Consider the following 11568-nt stretch of genomic DNA (forward strand, 5'->3'; position numbering starts at 1 on the left):
TCTACTGACCATGGACTGGCCAGCCATCCTAAGTCAGAGAGACTAGAGGACGGGCCAGAATCAGTGCAGAGATGAAGGCTTTCACCTCAGCCATAGTACCCTAAAGGGACATTAAGGCACTAGGAGATAATCAGTATAATGTATATGGGATTGTGCAAAGACTTGCGGGAGCATGCTAGGTTTTTTCTTCTTGAGTACTGTATGTTGAGGATAAATGGTCTGTTGTCCTTTTCTTTTTCAGCTCTTGCATTGCCTCAAATATCTTTTGTTTTATTGTCCTTTTTATATTATTTCCTATATTGTCACATTTTGGAAACACACAACAACAATACATGGATTTTCATCCTTGGCAGAAAACTAGACCTCTATCATTATTTCATTGATGGCTGCACTAGGTTAGCAGGTCACATTTCATCATCGTTTCATATGTACAATCAACAAAACAAGAACAAAATAAGCAAGAGGTTTAGAACACTTAACTGGTGCCAAACATTGTTGAATAGATAACAGTAGAATTCAAAGGTAAATACCAAAGATGGGAGCACAAAATTATTACTGAACATAAATTCTGTTATTATTCAATTCTAGGGACCTTACATAGTACATACCATAGGCAGATCAAATTCTCCCCACTTAAAAATCGTAAAATTCTATATGTGCATTTGAGTTTGAGTTGTTCATTTCTTATATTTCAATGACAGAATTGAATTATTAACCATAGTTATTCAAAATACTCTATGTGCCAGAGTGATTACATGAAGTATCAGTGTGTAGGAAGACACTGTATTAGTTCACATTATTATTTAACACCGCTATACAAAACCAGACAGGCAAGAGATGTGTTAAGTAACGTGTCCTCAATGTAAAATGATTCAATCTCTCTGTTTCTAAATTGCAGGACTTGTGATGGGCATGATTTACTCTTATAACATATACTGAACATTGCTTATTTTCTTTCTGCAGGGCTTTGGTAAACAAGTGGATGTGTCATACATCGGTAAACATTACAATATGAGCAAAAGCAAAGTGGACAACCAGTTCTACAGTGTGGAAGTGGGAGACTCTACCTTCACAGTCCTCAAACGCTACCAGAATCTAAAACCCATCGGCTCTGGGGCTCAGGGTATTGTATGGTGAGTGAACAGATTTCAAATGTTCCTGTGTTGTCAAATTTGGCACTGTTTACCATCCTTCCAAGGATTGAAAATGGTGTCTGATGTAGAGGATGTCACTGAAGCATTTTGGGCTTTAGATGTCAACCATGAGTGTGAATACAAAGAAGCGTGATTGTGACACAAATGCACTCGCTAGACGAAGTAATGAATTCTAAGTTGGAGTGGAATAAAGCTCATATGTGTCATAAATCACCTTCAGTGCACCAGGTCGCATGCAGAGAAGCCGAGGGCTTCGCCTAACCCTTCAGGCGTGAAGCGTTTTGCCAGTGAAAATGCCAGAGGGTCAGAAGCCCCCTTCCCCTGAGCCGTCACTCTGTGTGTGATGCGCCGCTATCAGCCCCGGTGACTGGAGCGCTGCTAGCTGACTGGCTGGCTGGCTGACGCAGAGGCGAGCGCGCCTTTGAAGCCATCTGTCACGGGGAGATCTGAGGCACCGCTGGGACGGAACCTGGGCGCCCCACCCGTCCTCTTCCGCGCGTCCCCCCCCCCCCCCCCCCCCTCGGCCGCCCCTTCTCCTGACTGATTCTGTAAATTGGTAAAGAAAGCAGGGAGGACAGGGACTGCTAATGCGGACGATCGAGCATGTTTGCAGGCTGCTGAAACCCAGTCTGGCGGACAGACAGGCCTGATCTAATTTGCCTCCATCCCCCAGTCCCAGGGTCACATGGTGTAGCATGGCCAGCTCGCTTATCATGACATAAAGCCAGCGATAATGCCCTTAGACAGGTCTGAATATCCCACATCAGTGCCACAAACAGCGCTATTTTGTCATGTTATATTATCATTGCATTCCATGTAGACCCATTAGGAACAGTGACATGTAAACAAAAAAAGATCTGTTTACATCAGGCCTGTAAGAAGCTGCCTCACCAGGGTTTTTGCTGCAATATGAAACAGTGTAAACAGCGATTTTCACTCATAATGTCTCATTTATAAGGCAGAGAGATGCATTGCAGTGGAGCAGTGTATAATCCTCAAAGCCCTCAGCAGCTGGTGCCAATTCTGTTTAGAGCCCTCCAGTTTACTCTCCAACCGTTCAGCTCATCATACCGTCCACCTGCCAGTTTTGGGTTGGAGTAAATATACCCTTTTCATGCTCTCCATGTTTTAGAAGAAGATCAATCAGAGGCATATTTACCAAGCCGTGCAGCAACGCATAGTGATATCCTCAAAATCAACATGCATTATGTAATCGGTTATATAATGTTGAAACATTTGCCTGTGAAACAAGAGGATGTGGTCAGAGTCCTGTACAGCGAGCTGTGAGGAGTGGCCACAGTCTCTGTTATCAGTCCACTCCAGCTACGGCCAGTGGATCTGTGCCTGGCCATGGTGATTATGGCCAAATGAACAAGCTCATAAACTGGGATGACAGAAGCCATGGTTTATTTTTATTACAAAAGCACGGAAGTGGGCTTTGGTGATGTGACCTCTCTGGAGTAGCTGTGAAGCTAGTGTCAAATGAATTAAGTTGTAAGGGCCTTTTCATTTCACCCTGTCAGCCAGTGTACGCATGCCTGCCAGTTTATTTGTTTCTATCAAATCCTGTCTTGTCGTCATGCTTGTGACTCTCATTTTAGCTTGGTGAAGTTTCTAACAAACTGGGTGGAACTCTCTGCCCCACTTACAGTAAGAGAATGGAGTGGACATTTTGGTAGTTCTCAGTAGTTCCTGATCTTTCAGTGAGGTTTTAATTTTGGCACCGTGCATTAGAATACCATGGCAGACGCACATGACATCATCCCTCACACAGACTGCGGTCCCTTCAGCCAAAAATATTATACTGAACACGGTGCTGTTTCCATGGACACCCATGCAAAAACAGCTCCCTCTTTAATGTATGGACACTCATACCCCATGCAAAAACATGATGGATCATTTAATTAATAAAGTCAGAGATCTCAAACTTTTGCTGATATATTTTATGAAAATAATTTTGTAATAATGCCAATAATAATTGGATTTTTTATTATTATTTTGAATCATGAGGAAAATAACTGTACTGTCGCAGGATGTGCAACAAGGTGTGTGTGTGTGTGTGTGTGTGTGTGTATGTGTCTTGGCACATATACACCTGTGGGGTGTGGGGCGAGGCAGGGTTTTTCCTCACCTGGCCCACCTGGTCGGCGTGTCTGAAGCTGACGCTCTCTAACAGAGCTACTGAAGCCATCTGGCCTTCATTCAGGGCTGCAGAGGGGTCAGTTCTGGCTCCACCCAAGCCACCACCCGCCCGCAACCTGGCTCCTCCTCCACTCCCCTCACAGCAAGGCCACTCCAGTCCACCCGTTTACTCCACAGCTTTGCACCATCTGTAGCGCAGACCCTCCAGAGGGGAGGGATCTGTGCACATTAGGTAGTTAGCCCTGGCTTTTTGTTTGTATGTGTGGCAGGTGTCTGATACAGAATAGCTTGGAGTGTTAATATTACAGTCTGCTTCATTTACTGTGAGTCCCATTTCCCCAATGCTAATATATCATGACACCACAAATGATGTTGGTTTTAAGACATCTTTGGAATCCTGCAGAGAAAAAATGCAGTTTGCTTTGCTGCTCTCATAGTGGAACTATTTCACCTTTTGAACCAACATTTTTTGTGATTTTGTTTATGATACACCACTGTTTTACTGTTGTTATAGTGGCCAAAAGCGTTCTGTCCAGGTGACATTTTGGCTGAGGGTTTAACAGGCATAATGTGGTTAGAAATGTTTTACTGGCCTTTGGCCATAATATCCCTTTATAGATCTATAAGACAGCTGCCATTTAATCTTACAGTCAACATGTTTTTTGTTAGCCCCGCAGCTCATGTCAAAGTCTCCAGTAGTCCACTCACATTACTAACCAGTCCTTCCCTTTAAACACAGGCAATGGCTGGTCCTTCTGGTTAGGTTCCTGACACATAGACATAAGATACAGACTCAGACGCACCTCACAACAAAGTGTAAATCACTCATACATGCTTTAAACGACTGGTTGTGGTTAAAGCAGGGGAATACCACCGAGGTGTTTCACAAAGGAAAATAATGTTAGGACGGTTTGAATATAGTTAAATTGTGCTTTGCATATCATTACTTAAAATGGTGTTCAAGGATACAGTACATGGCATTACCTTCCCTGAAAATAGACATTATATTGTCTCAGACATCCTGGATCAACTCTTCTGAATTATTGGACTGCTCCTGGCATCTCTCTGGCATGGCCCCAGGATGTGCTGTGCTGCTCGCAGCTTCTCTCAGATGAGCCATAGGAGGCGCTAGTGAGGCTAGAAGAAGGTGGGGTTCCAATGAGCAGATTTGGATGTTGTTTTTGCCTTTACCTGACTGCAGACAGATGACAGTAGCATGGTCTATCTCCCTCTCACACACAGAGCAGGCCTGACGTTGTCACCTCCCCATGACTGGAGCAGGGGACACGGCTGGCGCGTCTGCCTGTGTTTTTATGGCCATTGTTGTTGAATCACAGCTCCCTTTTGTCCTCCTTAATGAGTCAATTGAAGTGCTGATTAAAAGTTGTGTGCAAACTGTAATCATGTGATTATACGCTGATGGGATTTGATTTGTGTTCAGGGCGGCTGTGGTGCCTTGTTCTCTGCAAGCAGGCACACTATAATTTCCACTGGGTTGCTTTAGCGTGGCTGAAAATAACGGCCACTGGGTCTTTTATATTGCCCTGCAGAACTTCCCTCTGTGCCAGAGGAAACCCAGGGATAAACACACAGACACGCCCACCTCAATACCCTTTCACTTTCTTTTTCTCTCTTTCTCTCTCTCTGTCCAACCTCCACACCATTTCTCCCCCTCTTTCTTTATCAATCACACTAACACACACACACACACACACACACACACACACACACACACACCTATGCATACATGTACATGCATTCCCATGCTCTGATGCTTATGCTGTACAGTACACACATGGTGGCAGAGAGAGAGAGACAGAGAGAGAGAGAGAGAAAGAGGGAGAGAGGGAGTGGGCTGCTTGTTAGAGTGGTTTGTGCTGGTGCTGCTGAATTTTTCATGATTAGAAGTGGTGTCGGAGAGGAGAACGAGGGAGGGAGAGTGATGGTGGAGGAATGGGGGATGGATAGATGGAGAGAGAGGAGAAGTGAAGCAGAAGTGCTGTGCTCTCTCAATCCGCAGCTCCACATCTCCCGTGATGACTCAGGGAGCTGATTTTCTTCATAACAAAATAGCATTCATCAGCCAGCATAAGGTCTGAGGGCCAGCCGTCTTCTCCTACAATGGAGGGCTTCTCTGGGTCTCTGGTCTGAGTTAATGCTGCATAATGTTCTTCTGCAGTGAATGCAAATAATAAATCTATGTTAGATTTATAGATGATTATACCATGCCAGATTACTCCTCCATACTAAGATGTGTTGGAGAGGCTAATGATATTAAAATATGACACAGCAAACTGTCTCACATATAAATCCATATGGGCATGTTGCTGTTTGATGGTCAATTCTCTATTAACACAATAACCAAAATCATGACAGACAGATATGAGTTTGGACTCACTTTGGTTAGCTTGGTTAAGGTTTTTATCTCCTCTGTTTTTCATTCTTACCCTGTATCTACTTGCAGTGCTGGATATGATGCCGTACTGGACAGAAATGTGGCTATCAAGAAGCTCAGCAGACCCTTCCAGAACCAGACGCATGCGAAACGGGCCTACCGGGAACTGGTGCTTATGAAATGTGTCAATCACAAAAACGTAAGTGACTGATCAATAGTGACATTAGCCATCAGGAGTCAGCCAGCTGTAGTTTCCAGAGCGTAGTGTGTGTTTGCACAATCAACCGCATATACCTGTGTAATATTAAACATTTAATACATACATTTCATTAATGCTGGAAAATACTAGCTGTTTATTCAATGTAATCTTACCATAGCTGTTATACAATCAGGTACACAAATAGACAAGCAGGGTAGAGTCTGATAACTGTACAGTATGTGTGGGGATTTGAAAAGACAGAGAGGCCTGTGGATAAGTAGTGGGAATGGGTGAAAATCCAGTGTGAATACATGGTGGTTTGGCCATGACACCGGCTGGGTTTCTCTGTCTTTTTTTTTCAGGCTCTCTCCTTCTCATCTCCTTCTCATTTCCTTCTCATTCACCCCTTCTTTATTCCGTCTCCCTCTAACATTCCCCCTGCTTTTACTCTCAGTCTCCTTTTTTCCCCAGCCTCTCTTGTTCTCTCTCTCTCTCTCTCTCTCTCTCTCTCTCTCTGTCCCTCTCTTTATCAGCAGTGTCCTTCAGCAGGGTCATTCCCACCCAATCACACTGCTCTCTCACCCCCCCCCCCTCCCCCTCCTCCTCCATCTCCCTCTCCCCCCCTCCCCCTCCCTCTCCCCCCCCCCTCTCCCCCTCCCCCTCCTCCTCCCTCTCCCTCTCCCCCCTCCCTCTCCATCTCCCTCTGCTCTGGCCTGGTTGGTTGGCTGGTTAGTTTAGTGGAAAGCTGAGTGGAGGGAGGCAGAGCTGGTGCTGAGTATGGAGAGGAGAGGAGAGGAGAGGGGAGGAGAGGGGAGGGGAGGGGAGGAAAGGAGAGGAGAGGAGAGGAGAGGAGAGGAGAGGAGGGGAGAGCTACACCCAGGCACCCAGGAGGGGAGGGGAGGAGAGGAGAGGAGAGGAGAGGAGAGGAGAGGAGAGGAGAGGGGAGGAGAGGAGAGGAGAGGAGCTGCTGTTGCTGCTGCTGTGTGCCTGGGTGTAGCTGCCAGGCAGCAGTAGCAAACAGTGTTTGGTCAGTGGGGAGGTGTGCTGCTGCAAGATCATCTCCTGTTTGCTTTCTACTTGTTAGTGTTTAGTCAGTGGTGAGCTAAGATGGAGTTTAGTCAGCTCTAGTTAGACTGGGCTTTCACAAATGCTTGCACACAGACTCGTGGATTAGTGTGTGCTGAATTAGGCTTAATTTTTTCATATGATGTACCCACAGTAGATATTCTGAAAATGTGTGTTTATTCTCATGTCTGTCAAATATGCAGGCATATATTTGAGTAACTGGATTTCCAAATGAAAAGCAGTAATTAGATTTGAAAATGTAGCCATTACATCTCATGAACATAATTGAATTTCCCCTTCTCTTACAGATAATCAGCTTATTAAATGTTTTCACGCCACAGAAATCTTTAGAGGAGTTCCAGGATGTGTAAGTATACCATTCTACCATTGCTGAAACTCCTTTAACAGCATCTCACTTTTAATGTCGCATCACATTCCTGTAGCCTGCGCCACACATACGCGCCCCTGATCAGCCTCAGCCATTTTAGTAGCTGGGAACATGAGCCAGGGTGACTGTAAAGCATTACAGTGGAGTTTTCAAAATGAGGTCATGTATTATCACATGAGTCCATGAGATGGTTATAAAAAAAACCCACATCATGGAGACTTGTCTCTTATAAACCTACAGTGATATGTTACGTAACCACAGAAGAATAGCAAAAAAAAAAGAGTTATTTTCACTGTACACTGTAAGTGCAAGACTGCAATGCAAGCGTAATACTGTATGTTTACTACATAATGTCTATTACATATCTTCTTCTTCTGCCATGAATAATCATTGAGTATATGTGTATGTACAGTACTGTGTGAATCCTGCATCTAGAGTAGCAGTAGTCCGATGTCTGCTCACAGTTGTACAGGCTATGATTAATTCATGTTCTTGGGACTGATTTGTGAGTAATCTGAAATGCTGCAGAGAAATGGCGTTCATCCCCCAGGCTGGACTACTTCAACTGGGCCATGAAATAAGGGGATTCTTGCTTCACTGTAGCCTTTCCTCCGCTCCAGTGGGGAAGTGAGGGGGGGGGGGGGGGGCACACAGTTGAGCAGAGGCTCAGTCTTTGGCATATGAAGACACACACAGATGAGCTGAGGAACAGGAGAGGGTTCACCTGTCTTGTGCCTGATCAATGCTGTGTGCACAACAACACCTCCACATACAGCACTGAGTGGGTTGGACTGACCCTTGGGGTGAAACTGTATGCCAGGAGGTGTGTCTCTAGGTGTGTGTACCAGGGGTGTGTGTGTGTGTGTGTGTGTGTGTGTGTGTGTGTGTGTGTGTGTGTGTGTGTGTGTGTGTGTGTGTGTGTGTGTGTGACTGTGTCAGAACTGTGTGACTGTGTGTGTGTGTGACTGTGTGTGTGAGAGAGAGGAGAGAAGGGAGAGAGGGGAAGTGTGTATGTATGTGCGTGCTTGTGTTTATAGCGGAGACAAACCATCAATACGCCCTCACAAGGTGTTTGCTGTCACCGTTACGGATGCAGGAGGAGGTTGGTTGGGAATAGAAGAATCAATCATGGCTTTCACAGGCACCAAGTGTTACTGAGGAGAGACAGCTGAAAAACAGAGGCAGGGAAAAGAGAAGGAGAGAAAATGGCAAAAGTACATAAATGTATCCACCTAATGAGTTGCTTGAATTTCCCCTGGGGATCAATAAAGTATCTATTTATCTATCTATCTATCTATCTAGTTTGCCACTGCGTTCTCCCATTTCTTTAACTGAACAGTTGACATTGCCATTTTCTGAAATAGGGAATTTTTGATTTAAGGTGTTCTACTCTGGTATCAATGTACATACTAGTCTATCTTTGTTTTCAAGACATGCAGTCTATTGATGACATATTGATTAGCAACTGATTTAACCTACGGCTGTGTGGATGAACAATCCTACACTATTTAAAGGACGCATAAACATGACGTGTGAGGTTTCCATTTGTCAATACATATAAAACACATTTAGATTGTGTGAAACCATGTAGCAAACTATGAGCATATCACAAATGTCCTTGTTGTTCAGAATCACCCATGCTGAACTATCAGGGATGAGAATGAGGGGTCTCAGTGATGCGAGTGTGTAGTCTTTATTACAACGTGATAAATCTAGTCTGTCAGCACCTCCGGATAAAATGGCTGCCTCTCTGCTATCTGAGGTGGACTGACTATCATTAATCAATATAGACACTGTCACTTGGAACTGAAGAGTCGTATCACTGCATCGTCTCTGTGTTTCCTCTGAGATTTTAGTATTGTAGAGAGGAATATCATTGACATTATTGCTCATAATCACCATTCACAAGTGTCATTAGCATTAAGAGCATTTAGTGTTTGAAGTAGTTCTTGATAGGGATTTTGAATCATGTGCATCTTATTTCTATTAATTTATGTTATGCAATATTTTGTTTCATTTAGCGACAAATTATCATTTGTGAAATATAATGTGTGATTTATCTGATATTCACCGCCTCTGATAAAACTATGTTAAAACGTTGCAAGATATTTTCAGCAATTTCTAGATATCTCTACATGTGGCTCAGAGGTGTTGATTACCATGAGGAAAGAGTATATTAACAGCTGGATTAGTTGTCTTTTCGTGATGTGTGATCAGGTTTGCTGAATGAAAATTCTCCTTCTGTCCATGCCAGGTATCTGGTGATGGAGTTGATGGATGCCAACCTGTGCCAGGTGATTCAGATGGAACTCGACCATGAGAGAATGTCATACCTGCTCTACCAGATGCTCTGTGGCATCAAACACCTTCACTCAGCTGGCATCATACACAGGGTAAGGCACCACTTACCTGAAAGAGGAAGAGTGCTGAAAAGAGAGAAATAAATGCATCTATTCTCACGTCTCATATCCCCTCTGAATGCCCTCCACAGGATCTGAAACCTAGCAATATAGTAGTGAAGTCGGACTGCACGCTAAAGATCTTGGACTTTGGGCTGGCAAGGACCGCGGGCACGAGCTTTATGATGACGCCCTATGTGGTGACACGTTACTACAGAGCACCAGAGGTCATCCTGGGCATGGGCTACAAAGAGAATGGTAGGCCTGCAGTACCACTTGTGTGTAGTGTGGTGTGTTTTGGCCCATTAAGAGATCACATAACGTAGACACCATAGTGATATGCTGTTGTTGCATTTTTGACAATGTAGAGGGATTGACATGAATATTCTGAATCTGTGCCATTGTGATTGTTTTCTTTAAACCACCACAGAGCTAGGGCTTACTTTAAGGAATGTGAATGAATATAGCTTATTATTGAAGATTGAAGAAAGCCCGAAACCCACAGCTTTCAGAGCAGAACAACAGGCTCTTGTTTTCTCTCCCAGAATGCCAAGGGGGAAGTCACCTCCCAGTCTCTTTAGTGTTACTGCAAACGGTATAAACCTGTGTGTGAATGAAGCATTGGCAATGGAGCGGCCAGGCAGCTGTGCGACTGCCCAGCTCACTTAGTCTCATGCCCACACGTGTCTGCATGCTAACCTCCGCTGCGCCATAGTCCAACGCTGCTGCTCAATTAATACACTGGACCGAGGTCTGGCCAGGGATTGCTGGTGGCAGGGTTGCGGCAGGGGGGCTATAGATTTCCTGCCACCACTCTTGTCCCCTTAAGGGTCTCCATGGCTTGCTCTTTGATCGGTGCAATAGTCATTTGTCTGTGTGTTTGCACTGTCACTAGCACTAATTGTTTTTTTTGTCTGGCTTTGAATAACCATGGCTCTCTAATGACTCCTTGATCTGGCCTTTTTCTCTCTGTCTCTCTCCATGTCAGTACATTTCTCTGTCTGTCTCACGGATGCTAACCTCTGCCCTCCTCCTCTCCTCTTCCCTCTCTATGCCTGCAGTGGATATTTGGTCAGTAGGGTGCATAATGGGAGAAATGGTGCGCCACAAAATCCTCTTCCCTGGCCGGGACTGTATCCTTGCTCAGATGACTGCAGTATGAGCCATTGGTTTTAGCTTGTACAGTTTAAAGACATGTGCTACACATTCACTAAACATTGGGTTCACATACTACACATGGATCTGAAGACACATTACTCTTCACATATATGTAGGCTAGCACATACAGTATCTTGCTACATAATTCATTCTGCACAGTTCACTGTGGCCCTAGCATTTCTTTCCATCTGTTTTCCATCCAGGGCATACAGTGTGTTGCTCACTAAAAGTAGTCAGTCTAACCCTTGTCTTTAGTCTCCTATAGCCTGTATGCTAATCTAACCTGGCTAGCCTTTTTGCTTTGCTGCTTACTTTGTTGTAAGTTAATGTCACACAAACCTATTTTCAAATATGCATCATGGTTCTCCAGTGGTATGTCGTTAACATAATCTCACATGATCATGTGATATCAGTCTCTGGGTTTCTGATGTGGTAGCATACAAACTCTGACCCCAACTGCAACAACAAACTGCAAATGAATGGAACTGCATATGAAATCTTATCCTGATGCACCAAAGAAAAAAGAGTTTGCAGAGGCACTCTGAGGTTGAAAAAGTATAAAAAGCCTTTAATTCATCATGGCAAGAACTGGTTAAAAAAGCATGGACATTTATTTGTGTACTTTTATTACTTTCTCAACTGAAATCTATTTCTCTCTCTCTCTCTTT

General features: G+C 44.3%; 1 protein-coding gene across 9 annotated transcripts in view; it reads left to right on the plus strand.

Moving 5' to 3' along the window:
• Positions 1–11568, plus strand: part of mapk10 (mitogen-activated protein kinase 10) — a 45688-nt gene that overhangs the window by 17574 nt on the left and 16546 nt on the right. For 7 of the 9 annotated variants that reach the window (XM_042059610.1, XM_042059612.1, XM_042059606.1 and 4 more), the window contains exons 3-8: positions 964–1133; positions 5761–5890; positions 7264–7322; positions 9598–9736; positions 9835–10000; positions 10804–10875. In XM_042059610.1, coding sequence (XP_041915544.1) covers positions 1012–1133; positions 5761–5890; positions 7264–7322; positions 9598–9736; positions 9835–10000; positions 10804–10875 — 688 coding nt within the window. In that variant the 5' untranslated portion in view covers positions 964–1011. The remainder of the gene's footprint in view (positions 1–963; positions 1134–5760; positions 5891–7263; positions 7323–9597; positions 9737–9834; positions 10001–10803; positions 10876–11568) is intronic. The other 2 variants (XM_042059607.1, XM_042059609.1) reach the window with 1 other exon arrangement.

Source organism: Alosa sapidissima, chromosome 13 (assembly GCF_018492685.1).
Source record: "Alosa sapidissima isolate fAloSap1 chromosome 13, fAloSap1.pri, whole genome shotgun sequence".
NCBI classification, from domain to species: Eukaryota; Metazoa; Chordata; class Actinopteri; order Clupeiformes; family Clupeidae; genus Alosa; species Alosa sapidissima.